This window comes from Trachinotus anak, unplaced genomic scaffold (assembly GCF_046630095.1).
Source record: "Trachinotus anak isolate AG129_WGS33_773 ecotype Australia unplaced genomic scaffold, CSIRO_AGI_Tana_v1 ptg000021l, whole genome shotgun sequence".
Lineage (NCBI taxonomy): Eukaryota > Metazoa > Chordata > Actinopteri > Carangiformes > Carangidae > Trachinotus > Trachinotus anak.
Window position 1 is genome coordinate 3,495,727 of NW_027273872.1, and position 17,870 is coordinate 3,513,596.

The 17,870-nt window shown below is 42.9% G+C and overlaps 1 protein-coding gene across 2 annotated transcripts in view; it reads left to right on the top strand.

Moving 5' to 3' along the window:
- The first annotated feature begins 2,863 nt into the window (after positions 1 to 2,863).
- pcdh19 (protocadherin 19) overlaps positions 2,864 to 17,870 on the top strand; it is a 54,653-nt gene continuing 39,646 nt past the window's right edge. The window contains exons 1-2 of one of the 2 annotated variants that reach the window (XM_071457958.1): positions 2,864 to 6,971; positions 9,504 to 9,849. In XM_071457958.1, the coding sequence (XP_071314059.1) occupies positions 4,825 to 6,971; positions 9,504 to 9,849 (2,493 nt within the window). In that variant the 5' untranslated portion in view covers positions 2,864 to 4,824. The remainder of the gene's footprint in view (positions 6,972 to 9,503; positions 9,850 to 17,870) is intronic. The other variant, XM_071457959.1, reaches the window with a different exon arrangement.

A 17,870-nucleotide genomic window follows, 5' to 3' on the forward strand; every position in this document is an offset into this window, starting at 1 on the left:
AACCAGTGCGAGGTTGTGAAATTCCCATGGACTTAAATAGCCTAGCTCCGCTTTCTGTCTTCCAAGTTTAAGAATAAACCTCTGCACAGCCTCAAAGCACACACAGCACAGTGTTACATATATGTGTGGAAATACATTTAGATATTATCATCTTGACAGTAGAAGAAAGAGGAAACACTGACAAGGAAGAAATACCATATTTCTGTTTGATTGGATTTTTCTCCAAAACATAAGCATATGTTGATGAGCCATGAACAAACACATCATCACCATCTAATCATTTGCCATTCAACAATTTTCTGCCTATTTTTCATCAACAACAAATGGAGGTTGCTTAAATAATATTTTTTTCTGTGACTTTGACAGTGTTGTTTTAGATGTTGAAGACTGCGCTGACACGTCTGTAAAAACTTTAATTATCACTTTCAAACTCTACTTGATTTTCTTTAGGTAAATACTTAATGATCTGCCACCATTTACTCTGATGGGAGCTCTGCTGGTGAATATGCTGTACGATAGTGAAAAATAGAAACAAGACCACAACACAAAGTTTAGTGAGTCAGATGATCCTGAGCATGAGTAACTGACAGTTCAATGCAAAGCAGAGTAAACACATTAGATTCTCACAATGAGTTTCCGTCTTTCTTTGACCGACCAAATGATGGTGATGAAAACAAACACTGATGCTAAATGTGCCACCAATCACAACATGAAAATTTAAGGATTTTAACAAAGTGGTAAAATCAATAAAGGACACAAAGGAACATCAACAGCAGGGAGTATATTGAGGTAGATCATAGCTCATAAATGAAATATGCCACCGCTCTGAGAGAGAAAGAAATACATCGTGGCTAAATTACCACACTATAGTTTATGATCAACCCTGCTGCTCCAGGCAATGCTGTTGCCTATTTTTTTCAAACTGCACTTAACTGTAGGGGCAAGAACATCAGCAGCATTTTTAACCCTCTTAGCCCTCATCGTCCACTGTAGCACTCCAAATTGGAGCAAAACTTTCAGGCCAAAAGATTTTTAACCCTCGCACTGTTGGGTTAATGGCAGAAATCTGAAATCTTTTGTCAGCTCACTCTCTTTAAACCTTAAAACACAAGATAAGACAAGAATAGTCACAGAAATACATGACGCCCAGAAGGTACAATAATATGCATGTGACAATAAAAGCATATTTTAATGTCAGTACTGTAATTGACACTGTTAACAAGGAGAGCGTCTACCTATCGCTACGCAAGCCCCTACAACATCATCTCAGACTGATAGAAATGCATAAATGTACCCTGCACCATGGTGTACATATGGCCATCAGAAAGCCCTGAGGAAAAGAAAGTCCCCTGCCACCGCCTACGGTTGTTTAACTCGTTGACATTAAGTATTTATGAGCTTAAAGATTCTTCTGGCGCTCTCCTTGCGCGACTGCAACATGTCTTGAAAAGTGTTTTGGAAGAGCAAACAAGTTGCTTTGTTGATACTTGCTTGTTTGTCAAGATGCGATTGCATTATGCAAGAGAAGAGAAAATATTTTCAGTACGAGTGCATCACATCCGAGGCATTTAACAGTGATTCTTGGAGGAGATAGTGTTGCTTCGTCATTGAGTTTTTCAACAGCATATCAGACATGGTCATGAGTAATTCTACACTTTTGAAGAAAATTATTTTATTTGCTCTTGTACTTGGTAAGATATAGACACACAAGAGTCCATACACATATATCCTGAATTATATTAACAGTTTTATGTCAGCAGTGTCCATCCAGTGCCCTGAAATAAGCCCAGGAAAGCTGCTGCTATTGATCCTATTTCATTTATTAGACAGACACTAGTCAGGTTCTACTGAATAAAAACGTAAATAAATAGGGTAAATGTAAATGTATGCCCATATTGCACAATAATGACCTTATCCCCCTTTCCATATACAGTTCAATCACTCCCTATTGATTAACAATGATTGGATATGGCTCTGAACTAATTCAACCGTTAGACAGCATATTAACTGTGGTCAAACTGCCGACTTCTATTCCAATATAAAGAGGAAATTGATTTGCCAGCGTGTTTCATTCGGTTTCATTGTTATTCCTGTGGCCCGCTGTTGTTTTTCAGTCTGGGGGTAGAAGAGACAGACTGGAGCTGCGGCTGCGGACGCTAGGTGTCACCCTTGTGACTTTGAAATCGGCCCTCGACAGGATGCGGTGGCGTCTGTGCGCACTGGCGAGAGGCAGGCAGGCTGCTTGGGAGGAGGGTGTGTGTGTGTGGGGGGGGGGGGGGGGGGGGGGGGGCTGTGAGCGAGTGTCGCTTCTATCTGAATGAGAAGAGCGAGATTACAGGCAGGGTGAAGAGTCTGCAATATGTGCAGGGCTACTGGAGGAACTTCATATTCACCCTCTGTCACTCTGGCAGAGTGGGTTTCTTACTTGTGCTGGCTGACATGTGACAGGCGTGAATTGTTCACGTCACAAGGAGCCGAGATATGATGTCGGTCTGAATTACATGGAGATAAGGGAGAAGGGACGCACTGAATAATAGCTAATAATTGAATTGTTGTTCCTTTTCTTATGATGATCAGCGACAGACTGGAGGTCATAGTCCACCCACCTCATTATTAGCCTTTATAGATATGGACTCTGCAGCTGACAAACAATAACGATCTCTTAACATTGAAGGCAGCTTATTAATTCTCGTTGGATGAAACTAATTATTATTAAACACACTCGGGTGTGTTCATGCAAAAGTACAGAATTTAGATTCAGTCCTTCAGATATGAGACAGACTATTGTTAATGACCTTAAATGAGCTGAAATCAATTATTCTACTCAGCAACATGCAGTCCTGACATTTCCTCCGTGTCCCAGTGTGTTTGGTGTGATTGTTTACAGTGCTCCAGGGCAATGTTTAGCCGGAAATGGGATTTTTATTTTTGTGACAGCCAAGAAAAACCGCGGGTTTTGATGTATTGATTTTACCTATGGCAAGATTTCCTCCCAGCATGCTTTGCTACATGGGAGCCATCACCTCTAGTGTGTGTTGCCCACGTTCAAACGTCCACGTTAGGGTAGAAATGATGTAACACAACGCGAACAGTTGCAACAACTGTATAGACCAACAGACCTACACTGGGCTTGAAAATATGCAGGAAATGCTATGTGCTTGTGCAGTGATGCTGTCTGCTCCAAACTGTGACATGTCTCCGAGGGTCAAACAGGTCCATCCAGGCCCGCAGGCCGCTCTCAGCCTCCCCACTGAGGGAAAGCGTGTTGTAAAATATGACTTGTTACATGTAATTGGCCATTGCAGCAGAAGAGAAAACAAGGACACATCGGTGAAAAGTTATCCTTAGCATCTCTCCTCTGCCTCTGCTGGGGGAAATTAGTCTGTCACTCTTGTTTCTGTGGCACCGATGGGAACTGTCTCAAAGACCCCCCCGGGTCCCCAGACCCCGAGTTTAGAACCGCGGCTCTAACGATCATCAAATACACAGCTTCGTGTTTCAACTTGTAGGCTGTAATTGCCCGTTGAGTCGTCCATCTGCAGGAGAACAGGTAGTTGGCCGTGTTTCATTGCTGTACTTTGCCCCACCCACCAGCAGCTCCCGGCCCTCCTGTGTAACCCCTGATTGGCTGAGGGGATTGCGGGTCCTGAGACTGAGCGCCGGGCTCGGAGCTGCGCGGCCGCCAGTGTGCACCAGCGAGGCGAGAGGAGCGCTTGTTGGACTCAACTAGACAACCTACTGGCAACGAGTGGTGATTTCTTTTTTCTGCCTCCACCAGGCTGGATTTAGGCGACTGTGCTGCTACTTTGCTGCAGCCCAACATGAAATGCATTTTGTACATACAGTAGGCTCCTGCATCGTTTCCTCCCACCGGCTTTTGGCTACATTTTCAACGGATTTTTTTTTTTTTGTGATTTTTGTGTGTGTGTGTTGCATGGACTAATTGCCGGGATATGTGCAGCCTTTTTCCAAGTGAGATACGAGGAAATTAATTAGTAAGTAAAAGCTTCAAGACTTGCATAGGGGATGAAAGACCAAATCTGCTGGAAATAAAAAGGTAATCGGGACTTCAGTGATGTGATGAGACATTCCTGCATTTGCACCCCTGTTCTATAGGCAGAGATATCCGGACTTAAGCTGTTGAATAATTTTGTGACTGCAGATCCTTTTAGATTTTTTTTCCATCAGATGTGCAGTTTGAAAGCCAATAGCTGCCGTCCGAAGAGGACATTCTCTCACTGCTTGTAATATAGGCTATCACACAGAGCAAAGATGTGTATCCAAAATGCGACTTAAATATTTGCAGGCATCAAGGCGGAGAATTTAACACGGACTTTTGAAGCCCATTACTTGCAGGGAAGATTGAATTTTTTTTGTGTGGACTTGCTCGCAGGAATTGTCATTTTGTGTCTATGCAGTTCGAGCATTTTTTCCTCGTTTCAGCCCCACAGTTCATCATACGAGTCATGTGTCAGAGCAGTTTGCCGCTTGATGAGAGCTGCACGGATTTACACGGCTAAATGACTGTTGTGAGAAGATTCAGCATGTTTTCACAGGTCTGTCGTCCCCAATGTTTCTCCCGCTGCAGTAGACCGGAGGATGTGCTCTGCCTGAGAAGAGTGAAATAGGCTCAGGCACTTGTTAGAATTAGGCTATAGCTCTCAGATCATGATATAATTTGCATACACAAGAGCCATTCGTCACTTTTCTGGACATTTCAGTGAGATGAGTCATTTGGAACATTTTTGCTCTTTTCTCTGACATGCAGTCTTGTGCGTAATTATCAAGATTTTTTATTAGACAGAGAAAAACTCAACAGGTATAATGCAAACTAAGGAGATGGAATTAATACAATTAATTGCTGTGTTCCTCTTATTTTGGGTCGGGGCTGAGGCTGTTATCAACCTAAAGTATGGAATAAACGAGGAAATGAAGCCCGGGTCAGTGATTGGAAACGTGACAAAGGACGCACTAAAGCAAGGATTTCAGATTGCACCGCAGCCCCCGTACTTACGGGTTATTTCCAATTCAGAACCACGATGGGTGGAACTCAGTCCAGCCGGAATCCTTACAACCCAAATGAAAATAGACCGGGATGTAGTTTGTCGACAGAACCCAAAGTGTATTATCTCCCTAGAAGTGATGTCAAACTCTATGGAGATCTGTGTCATCAAAGTTGAAATTGAGGATTTGAACGATAACGCACCCAGATTCCCAACGAGCCACATTGACATTGAAATTTCTGAGAACGCCTCCCCTGGTACCAGGTTTCCCCTAGAGGGGGCAAGCGATCCGGACTCGGGGATCTTTGGAGTTCAATCATATTCCATCACCCCAAATGAGCTGTTCGGGCTAGAAATTAAGACCAGAGGGGATGGGTCCAAGATTGCTGAGCTTGTTGTACAGAAATCGTTAGACAGGGAGACACAGTCCCACTATACATACGAAATCAGCGCTGAAGATGGAGGAGACCCTCCAAAGATAGGCGCGGTCCAGTTAAATATCAAGGTAATTGATTCTAATGACAACAACCCTGTTTTTGATGAGCCCGTGTATACAGTGAATGTGATGGAGAATTCCCCCATCAATACATTAGTCATAGACTTGAATGCAACGGATCCTGACGAGGGCACTAATGGGGAGGTTGTGTACTCGTTCAACAGTTACGTCACCGAGAAAACGAGGGATGCGTTTAAAATTGACCCCAGAACCGGGATCATCACTGTCAACGGTGTTTTGGATTATGAAACATCGCAAATCTACGAGATCGACGTCCAGGCCAAAGATCTAGGTCCCAACTCCATCCCAGCTCACTGCAAAGTCACAGTGAATGTGATGGATACGAACGATAACCCACCTGTCATCAGTTTGCTCTCACTCAACACGGAGATGGTGGAAGTTAGTGAAAACGCGCAGCGTGGATATGTCATTGCGCTAGTGAGGGTGTCAGATAAGGATTCTGGGGCAAATGGAAAAGTGCAGTGCAGGCTGCAGGGCAATGTTCCGTTCAGACTGCAAGAATATGAAAGCTTCTCCACCATACTGGTGGATGGCAGGCTGGACAGAGAGCAAAAGGACACATACAACCTGACCATCCAGGCGGAGGACAGCGGCATCCCTCCTTTACGCGCCACAAAATCTCTGGTAGTCAAAGTCACAGATGAAAATGACAACCCTCCCCACTTCCTCAAGCCACACTATCAAGAGATGGTGATGGAAAACAACCTCCCTGGTTCGTGTCTGCTAGCAGTGTCAGCGGAAGACCCGGACCTGGGGATGAATGGCACAGTTTCATACTCTATAGTCCCTGGTGAGATTAAGCACATGGATGTAAACACATATGTCAGCATAAACCCATCTGGCCGCATTTACTCCATGAGATCATTCGACCATGAATACACCAGGACCTTTGATTTCAAAGTTTTAGCCAGAGACAATGGTAATCCCTCTCTGTCGAGTAATGCCACGGTGCGTATTGTGGTGTTGGATGTGAATGACAACACACCTGTCATGACAAACCCTCCTCTGGTTAATGGCACGGCGGAGGTGTCCATCCCGAGAAACGCTGGGGTGGGTTACCTGGTGACCCAGGTGAAAGCAGACGACTATGATGAGGGGGAGAACGGGCGGCTGACCTACACCATCTCAGAGGGGGACAGGGCTATATTTGAAATCGACCAGGTGAACGGAGAGGTGCGCTCCACCAAGATGTTTGGAGAGAACGCCAAGTCCACCTACGAGATCACAGTGGTGGCGAGGGACCACGGCAAGCCCTCCCTCTCCGCCTCGGCCTACATCGTGGTGTACCTCTCACCAGACCTGAACGCACAGGAGCCTATTGGACCTGTCAACCTGTCCCTCATCTTCATCATCGCCCTGGGCTCTATCGCTGCTATCCTGTTTGTCACCATGATTTTCGTGGCGGTGAAGTGCAAGAGGGATAATAAGGAGATCCGGACGTACAACTGCAGGTACTGAACAAGCCTCATGTGTGATTGTGTGTATGTGTTTGTGAGAGAGAGAGAGAGAGAGAGAGAGCAAGACAGTGGGGTGGGGGGTGGGGGGTAGCCTGTGCGTGTGACCGTCATCGAGCCTGAGACTGCGAGTTGTCAGTGCATTGCTTTTGTCATGCAGCATGTAGAGGCCCGACTGTGAGGACTGCAGATTTTTTTTTTCAGAGGCAGAGCTAAATAAACCCGACTGCTTTAAATCAGACACATTCTGCTGAGGCCCACTGTTCCGTGTTAGGGAAACGTGATTGATTGTTTTAATCCTTCCATTGTAACCAATTGACTCATAAATATGACGATTCAACTGTCATGTTCAATTTGCGGGTGTGTTGCCGGACAATTAACGTCCCACTGGTTCAATAGCAGTCCCAGACATTTATTATTTAACGTCCACCATGGCTGATTGGCTGTTATCAGCTTTAATCTAGTGTGTTTATCCTTCAGGATCATTCAGATTTACCTCTTGTTTTCTTTCTGCCGAAGAATATCAGCAGCAACCACAATAAAATCAAATGAAATAATAGTAATAATTTGAAATAATTTATTGCGGTTATTTTGTTTCATAAAATCACATAAGTCACATGTAGACATTAACCTATTTAACCATTTTCCTGGAAAGGAGCAGATTATTATTTTCCGGACCTTGCATACTGAACACTGTGTTTTGTTCATCAGTCTGAACATCAGCTCTGGCTTTGATTTTCCTGTGCCACATTACCACTATAAATTTACATATAGATTGGATTTGAGAATTTAACCTGAAGCTATAATCATATTTTGCTACAAACATAATTTTGTTGATTTGAAGTTAAATTTCAAACATGTAGTCGTGAAAAAATATTCTAAAAATCCCACAACGTTGCTGTTGGTTTGTTAATTATTTACATGCTTTTCAACAATTTGTTAATTACAGAGCTTGAATATTGAAATGAATTCTGCTTCTCTTTTTAGCAGCTCTTAGGAAAATCCTGCCACAATGCACAAGTCCTCCAGTTTCATGTGTGATCCTACCTTTAGATTGGTAACAGTGGGAACTCACATCTCCTCTCAGCATATACATACTGAAACTACATTAAATGTGTTGTTATTCAAGACTGATTCGAAACAGAGGGAAAGCACTGTGCTCAGAAGCTTGCACAACTACTTTATGCAGTATCATATTTTTAGTGTTAGTGATACATTTTGTTCAGAGAAAAAGACTCACAGACAACAACAAATTGAAAATTCAAACCTGCTCTCAGTGCTTTACTCTCCTCATGTGAGCCACTCTCCCTGCTGGGTGCTTTAATCAGCACTGATGTGTTCAGCTTCTCAGTCGCCACCTCAAATATGAGGAGCAGTTATCTCCAATTTATTGCTTGTCCTCTGTCAGTCTGTCTGACTCTGAAGATATCCCCTCCCAGATTTCAATTTGGGCACAGAGTAGAGAGACAACATGTTAAAATGATAAATGAAAAAGAAATGAAGTATTTTCTACCCTTGCAGCTGCCCATTTTCTTTCCCTCTGAATCAAGGGGGAGCAGAATGGGGGCGGGAGCTGTTTTCAAGATGCAATCTAAAAGAAAAATGAAAAAGACAAACTACAATGGTGCTTCTTAGCCAGTGTGATTTTAGAAGCGACAGAGGATTAGAGCTGCATTTTAGTGGGGAACAGAGGCCAGTGGGGGCTGGTATAGCAGAGACGTTTCAGACAAGACAAGAGAGAAGAACAGAGACATTCCAGATATTGCAATTTCATGGGTAACTATAGATTTGTTGGGAGCTTTACCGGGAAATAAACCATATGCTGTATGCCCTAAGGTTAAAAATGGCCTCTTACAGAGTTTGAAGTAATGCAGACAGTAAAAAACATCACAAATTATATGGAATATGTCTAGTGAAGTTTGTAGTCATCACTATAGAGCACATAGCATCTGCTCTCCCGTGGAAAACTGCAAGGCTGTGCGAAGAATGGATATTTTCCCCACTCTGAGGATCCTTTGATAAAACATGGCTGTGTTGCTCATTTTCTCTTATTAAAGTCAAAATATTCAGTTCAAGTTTGCAGCAGCCAGTGAGAGCAGCTAAATGAATTTGAATCTGCAGTTCTCTTGCACTCTGCTTTGCTAGTGGGCTTGCTTGATAATGACAGAAAAAATGGAATTAGTGTGGGTTGTGTGCTTTGAATGTGGTTGCATATACCGGTGGTGCTGCTGAGTGTCAGTGTGTCCATTTGCTTTGCTTTTGTGGTGTTGGCATGTTTGCATCTTATCTGCCTGTTTGTGACATGTCGTTTTTTGAGCATGCAAATGCAAACAAACAAGGGATGACGGCTCCATTACAAGCCGGGAGTGAGGAATTACCTAAATGTGCTGTTCCACCCTGGACACGGGCAGTGCGCCTTTGTCTGGCACCCATGGTCAAACAGCACCCTAGCTGGCATGGCGGGCGTGCTTTTTGACCGTGTGGACATGGGAGGGGAAGGCAGAACACTGCTTTATTGAGTCTGTTCAGTTTCTTCTACTTGCGCAGGGTGGCGGAGTACTCATATGGCAACCAGAAGAAGTCCAGCAAGAAGAAGAAGCTGAGCAAGAACGACATCCGCCTGGTGCCCCGAGACGTCGAGGAGACAGACAAGATGAATGTGGTGAGTTGCTCGTCTCTCACCTCCTCGCTCAACTACTTCGACTACCATCAGCAGAGCCTGCCGCTGGGTTGCAGGCGCTCCGAGAGCACCTTCCTCAACGTGGAGAACCAGAACTCACGCAATGCAGCTCCCAACCATGGCTATCAGCACCCATTCACTGGGCAGGGCCACCAACAGCCAGACCTCATCATCAACGGCATGCCACTGCCAGAGGTGAGATACAATCCGCTGTGCTCTGTTCTAAATCCTTGGCTGGGCAGCTTTGGGTGTTAGGGGTAGAAGAAAGGGGGTGGTTGGTTTTAAAATTGATTCATATGACTAAACACAAGATTTCATCAGCAGAGAAGAAGAAGCCAGGGTTGTTAGATTTCTTTTATCATGAATTATTACTAATAGGTCTCCTTGGTGGTGCTGCATCCTAAGAATGAGTTGCAGAGATGTTATTCACCACCTTTCAACATGTATAAAAGTGATATTTAGCATTCAATCATACCACAGATTACAGTGTCAGATGGTGAAATGTCTGTCTGTTACTGATGGAAGGCTGAACTATCTGAAGTGGCACTTGTGACGTTATGCCAGTCAAACTGAGGCATTTCAAGGTGCCGAGACACTGAAGCTGACCTGTGACTGAGAGCTTTGCCAAGCAGAATTTGGAGGTCTGACAAAGTGGATTATTTGGCCTCTCCTACGCCTCTTGTTTACTTTTTTTCCCCTTTTTTTTCTGTATTTGTATGTGCTGAGCTATTGCAAAAAGGAAGAGGAGTTTGAGCACCTGCTTGGTGTATTGACCCAACTAATCAGCTCCACCACACGTCATTTCAGGTGCTAGCAGAAAGAATAATCATTGCTTAAATGCTTTATCTGTGTGTCGTCCATTTGGCTGCTCTGTTACCGCATGGCCGCTCTGCACAGCCAGCCATTGAATTACCCTGACATACCATGCATGGCTCGAGCACAGCGGCGAAGTTCTGACTTGAAAGACCATTCAAGCTGACAGAGTGTGTGCCGACCAAGTGATCTTTAGTTTATAGATTTTTGTATGTATGAACTGGTCTATTGGATTCTTTGGGCAGCCTCCCTCCCCCTCTCTTCATGACCCACTTCTCCTTGATCCCATGGGAGAAAGGGACATTTATGTTTGCGTGTGTGTGTGAGAGAAAGAAAATGTGCATCAGCATGTGTGTTTGTACAAGAACGTGCACCACGCTCACTCCTATAGACAGCAGCAAATGAGCTCCAGCTCCACGTACACTCACATACACACGCACTTGTAATTGATGACTCCAATCTCCGTTTGACATTCAGTGAGGAGGAGGTGGGGGCGCGGGGTTGGGAGTAGGGGTCTTAAAACAAGAAACACAAGATGGATATTGATGTATTGACTGGATGATCCAGAGAGATCCAGGCACCGATGGATCCTGAGGGGTCAATGAGACCTACTTACAGGCATGCTGATTTACTGGGCCTGTCTGAGCCGGTTCCGACTGAGCGTGTGTGCGAAAAACACAGGTGGAAAGAATGAGGAATGTTGTAGGGGATTGTCCTGTGGCATTATCCGGTCAGTGGAGGCAGAGGTGGGGGATTCAGCAGGTTCATGCGGTGACCCGTATGCTCTGATTGCATTTGCTGGTAGGTAGTGCTATGCAGGTCACCACCACCCTTTCCTCAGCCAAAAACATGTGGTTCTGGCTTCAAAGGGAAATCAACCTCCTCTGTAAAAAGCTCCAGCAGTATCCTGTCGCTGCGGCTTAACCATCCAATAAAAGCACATTTGCCGCAGGATTAGGAGAGCCTTTATTTGTTTCAGCTAATGAAAAAGTGGAGAGGGAGACAAATAGGGCCGGAGATTGATTTTGATGATTCCATATGCAAAGCTCGGAGTTATCTTGATAGAGCTGTGTGAGGGCAGATAGAGAGATAAGAAGGGAAGAAGCGAGCAAGGGTGAGTGAGTCTTAGTGCCAGGTGTCTGAGCCCCGACTACGTTTTCTCATTTTCTTTGAGGCAGTTGATTGGTTTGATAGAGGCTGGGCCTGTTTAGCATGCAGCTTCCACCGCTCTCCGCCTTACACATGATGTTGACAAACATCTCTTTGACCCGGCCTCTGCATATTTTCCCTGGACTAAGAAAAGAGAGAGAGAGTGTGTGTGTGTGTGTGTGTGTGTGTGTGTGTGTGTGTGTGTGTGTGTGTGTGTGTGTGTGTGTGTGTGAGATGGATTGAGAAAGTAAGTGAGGACTAGCGGTAGCGAGAGCACACGTTACCGGCCAACATAGTAACCCCAGTGCAACGACAGTTGTCATTGTTTTCTTTCCTCCCTGTTGTGACATTTGCAAGAGACAGAAGCTCTACAGTATGTTTAAATGTTTCTCTTAAATGAAAAATGTTTTCAGTATAATTACAATACCATTTATAGCACAAACAAACAGCAGTGAAATGACTGATAATTGCTTTGTTACAATGAGCAAGCTTGGGCTTGAAACCACTTGACTCCACAAGTCCTCTACCCATATCCTATTGACTGGCTAGGACACACGAGTGGCTGCACTGTTGTGATTACTGAAGCTGCTTTGTCCCAAAAAATTGTTTTCATCCTGAGGGCAACCTCATAATTATCCATGATTCATTTATCCTCAGCGGCAGAGCTTTTTGTTTTTACACCAGGGCACAATGATGTCTGTGCGCTTGTTTATTTTCCAAACATGTAGTTTCAAATTATCATAGCCATCAGAATGTGGATACGAGGTCAGATTTGGTTTGCTAATGGAGGGAAAGAGAATATGGGTTTGTGTCTCTTTGTAATTTATGTTTTTGATCGATGCAAAGTTCTTCTCCATTGTTCGCTCATGTGGGGCAGCGAGCATCCTGCTTGTGTCGGAGCAGCTGGAGTCCAGCTTTTCCTGCTTCTGACAAAGCACGCCGGCGCACACACACACGTACGCACTCAAACACACCGCAGACATGGCCAAGATAACAGTGACAGGCCTCCCCAAAGGCCTCATACCTCCAATTGTATTGTGTATATTGTATTCTCCCATGTGAGAATGTGTAGCAGCATATACCTCCCTGAACATGGCTGTCCATTGTTTTGAAAAGCATCAGCTGTGAGATGTTTGTTAGACCTGCCTGTGGTAGCACTAATATGAACGCTCACAGGAGAATAGAGCTGTCTTCCATGGCTTAATTATAGTGAATCACTTGGTGGGGGAAACAATTATACAGTAAAGGAATGGCCTTTGGCTAGAATGTGTTTTTGAATTTGTAATGTACTAAGGCTTCTCACACCTGTGATTCCAGATAATGAGCATAGCAAAAAAAAAAAAAAAGTTATCTTACTTTATTGATTAATCTTTTTCTCTTACACTGGTGATAAATGAATCAGAAAAAGGTGATAAATGAATCAGAAGAAGGTGGTAAATGAATTAGAGATACGGCGGGTGCAAAACATGGTGTAAAACCTTCAGTATGCGGTGGAGAGTGCGCTTCATCACGTTAATTGATAATTGATGCAACCGCCCTCCAGATTCTCTCTGCACTGTTTCCTTAAAGATGCTGGAGCTGCATACAGCAGGTCTCTGTGATACTGTATTGTGGTGTACGCCACAGTGGCAGGTTCACATGTACATTTTGTGTTTGTTTGCTCGGCTCTCACAGTCAATCAAAGCACCTTAAATGAGAAAAGGAAAATTGAAACAAAACAACTGACAAGGTGTTTCAGTGCTCCAGTCTTGCTGTTTTTCCCTGTTAGTAAGGAAGACGTCTTGATATTGATGTAGGAGAGACAACAGGGAGTGGTTCCAGCGAGGCTCCCCATCCCTCGCTATCACTTCACATCAGGACAATATGCATGGGAGCATTCAAACGTGTCATATTGAGCATGCAAAGTAGATGTCATGCTGTCAGCGCACACAACACATCTGTTGAAACTGCCAATCTCCCCCCACACACGTACTCATGAATACACACGCACACACAATATTTCTTATAGAGCGTCACATTTATTTGAAATATGGGCTGTGACATTATCATTTACATCATTACGACCAACTCAGAAATCTCAGCGAAGGAGAAATGAGAGGCATCATCCAGCGTTTTTGATAATCAAACATTGTTGTGATTCTGCATTTAAACTATTCTTAATGTTGTCATGATATTGTCATCATTCCCTAGTGTTTAAGATACATTTATCTCTAAATGTTTCCAATAATATTTCCTTAACAGTCTTCAGTGTCGATGATTTTTTTACATATTCACCGCAGTTTGTAACTGTTTCTCCTCAGTGCAGGCAGTTTTACAGTATGTGAAATAATTCATATTTTGCCATCATTTTTGCAGCTTTTTAACATTTCAGTCCACACAATGGTGCAGATTCTCAGTGAGAATTCAAGCTTTATTTTTAGTTTATGTTTACAGACTGCATCTGTTAGAATCATTTAGCTGTTTGTTTACCTGAACAGGCTGTGACTGACAGATAACAAAGACATCAACCACTGGTTGAAAGTGTATTTGGGAGAGGACAAGATGGGAAGCAGAGAAGCAGAAAGCGGAAGTAAAGCTCTCGTCTCTTGTCTCGTCTCAGCTCTCACATTGTTGCTGAATGACTCTGACTAGAACCTCTTTCAAAATGTAAAAGTTCATTGCCTGATCTTCGGTTTGCTGTATCTGTCAGCTTTCCATTCACAGTTTTCAGTGCTGTTTGGAAGTGAATAGAAGAGAGGCTGAAATTTTCAGCAAAACTAATTGAAAAATATCCCCATCACTGGAGACATTACAGTTAAACAGGATGAACGCTAGAATTATAGTGAAAGTCATCAATGATCTAAGATTATATAGCAGTCCCTATTTACATCCAGGAAATAAGATCTTTTCCATATGGATTAAAAAAAAGATATAAATATGTTGGGGTTTTTTTCAAATTAATGATTGAATATTCTATTCAATCATTAATTTGAAAAAATTAATGATTGAATATTCTATTCAATCATTCTGAATTCATACACTGCAAACAGCTACACCTGCAGCCAGTGTCTTAGAGAACCTCTTCAGCAGTTTGTCAGTGACTAATCACAGTGAGAAAGAAACAATGACAGATATACAGATATTATGGAACTGATATGTAACTGCTTGATCTTAAAAGTCTGTGTTTTTTATATATATATTTTTGATATGTTGGAGTGGAAGGTTTATGTTGCATTCTTTAAAGTCTCCTTCTTTCAAAGGATTTGAGAAAGAGTTGTTTCATCTCCCAAAGCTTCAGATGCGCACTGATTGAGTGGCAGATGAACCTGTTAATTATTAAGAGAGGTTATTTGTAAGGCAGAGGCTCAGCTTTTCAAGTGTCAGTGTTTATAAGGTGAAATAAAGCCTTGTATGTCAGAAATAAATTAACAGTGTGACAGTGATGTACCCACTGCCTTCTTATTACATTCCTCCACTGGCTCCTCCCATCGTGTTTAACACCATGAAACGGGTGAAGCTGTGGGATGATTTACTGACATTACTCAACAAGATGGTTTTCACTCCATACACAACCAGTGCTAGTTTTACACTTGGTTGGGTTTTTATAGCCTTGACCCCAACCCGCAACACCCCAGCACGTCATTCTCGATGTTGCAGAGGTACAATGAAATGACATAACAACCGCAGGCAGCCAGTCACAAGCACCCAGGCCCGCGGGGTTAGCACCCTCTCGTTGGGATCAGAGCACCCAGCCAAAAGAGCTTAAGAGTCAAAACACATGAGTGACGCCGTCTGATGTACACATGTCACCGTATATGTCCTTAACCACATGTGACTGGGGCGCAGCGTACAGAGGAAGTAATACCGTGGAGAAACAGCAAGGCCGAGAAAGACGGAGAGAGACAGAGTGAGAGCAGAGGGGAGAGAGATCTATTTATAGAATACCAATGATTTTCCACAACCTCTATTGCCGCCGCCTGAACATGTTATTTTTCTCTGTAAAATGTGGTGTTAGGATGAGCAAAAGACTTTATTGCACAAACCATATCAACCTCTATGGAAAGCAATAATATCACTTTTCTATTGTTGGTTCAAGAAGAGCAGTCCGAGTTTCACACCAACTCTTATTTCCTTAAAATCCCTATAGTGCAGGAGGAAACTGTCAAATGGCCGAATATCTTGAGAACATCAGCGAACAGACATTTTTAAGCTGTTCTGTGCATCAGTGGACACACACAAACACACAATTACATCAAAGTAAAAAAAGCCAAATCATATTGTACTAATCTGCTTAACCATTCATCTTTTGAGATAATTTTACCTGGTTCGAGATGACAGTACTGAAAAGGGAAAATATATTTTAAATTACTTTAAAAGCTTGATCATGTGGAAAGAATGAACTCTCTTCTAAACCTATTACATGTCAAGGAAGAGGTTTTTTTTATGTGGAGCCAAGAATAGTCACATAATGGCATTAGTAGTCCCACAATTTATGTTAAAAGATTTTTACTGGACATTTACCTAAATGCAAAAAAAGGGGTATAATGGCGTTTGGCTCATAGGTTGATGGGTCCACGCGTAAATGAGAGAAGGCTAAATGGAGTGAAGGAAATGGACATAGTGATGATGTTTATCGCCGGGGAAGAGGACATCATTACGCACCTTGTTAAGCCCTGCGAGCAATGCTGCAAGGACGTAATTACCCATTTAAATGAGTTTCCTGTGGCGTTGTCTTTTTTTTTAAATTTATTTCTCAAATTAAACTCTCTGACACAAATATGCCACATTGTGTTTTCTTTCATGGAAATCCTTGGACTGTCGAGTCCAAACCAAGAGGAAGTTAACGCATGGAAATTTACCATCAAGAAAATGGATTTATGAAGATGTTAGGAAGCGATCATAGCCGGCCTTTCGTACATTTTCTAACAAAGTTTGTGTGTCACACCCCCGCAGTCTTTAGTGTAAAGCAAAAGTAATGTGGTGTTAAAGGGAAACAAACAAAACTGAACAAGTCTTAAAACTTATGACAAGGGAAAGCTCCAGGAGAATAAAAAAATAACCTCATCTCTCATTAATGCAGATTTTGCTGCCTATAGTGGAAAATGCCTGTAGTTAGATAGGATAGAAAAGGTCAGCGTACATATTTAAAACACAAACCCTAAGATTTGTTATGGCCAGGAGCGAAGTCTCATAATACTGTTTGCAATGTATCCAGTGTATGCTAAGAGGCAACTTCCCACCACTGCCTTTCTCACTTATTGTACAATGAGTATTGACATGCAGTGTAAGAAAACCTTCAATATATGTTTGTCGTCCTTGCAGATAACAATAACCAGGGACTTGCAGTCAGTCTTTGGGGAAATTAAGTTTTTTCTTTTGAGATCTGTTGTGGAACAATAAAATCAAAATGTTTTCACCAAGTAAACAAAGTGACAAAAAAAGTTATTACAACTTTCTAGTAATGACATTTATTTAAGTCTGCCAATAACGAATTTCATCCAAATGTGCAGAGAGAAAAAGTATTATTTAAAATTCACGGATATCAGGCTTGAATTTTTTTGTCCTGTCTGAGTTGAACCGCGGGTTACCAGACTTGTTGCCACATTGTTAAGAGAGTTCCCAGGGTTTTCTCTTGAGTGCTGATGCTGTGCTTTTTGAGTGACAGGGAAATGGGGGAGGGACTCTGTCGAACATAACAATACTCGCTCTGAATGGAAACTTTTCCAAGCAGCCAGCTCTGACACCAGGGAAGAATGACCTTTCCAAGTGTCCTGTTTTTTGCCTAAAACAAAGAGGGAGCAGGAGGATGTTAGTTAGCATTTCCCCCATCAGATTAAATGTCAGCTTCTGCATGCATAATTGTAGAGTGGAACGGAGGAAGATTTGAAGTGAACCAATTTGCTGGTGGATAGATGAATCCTCAGCTTCGTTAGTCACTGCATTGCAGATATCGTCATGCTTCTTTCAGTAGCATCTGCTTACACTTAACTGTTTTAATTGTCATTATATTTGGATATGTATGTTGGCGCTGTACCTGGCTTTACAGTAATTGTAACAAGGAGTGAAACTTAATTCAGCTGGGAACAAAGGAATTACCCCTTTGTCATGTCTACCTCTTTAAAGTGCAGAGAACAAGAATCTAAAGCAGGCAGAGCAGACAAAAGGGAGCAAACATCATTGTATCACACACACAAATGCAGCATTATACCTTTGTTTTGTTTGCGCCAGTGGTGGAGCAGCCTTTCCTGTTCCTTCCCTCCTTTCATTTCAGCAAA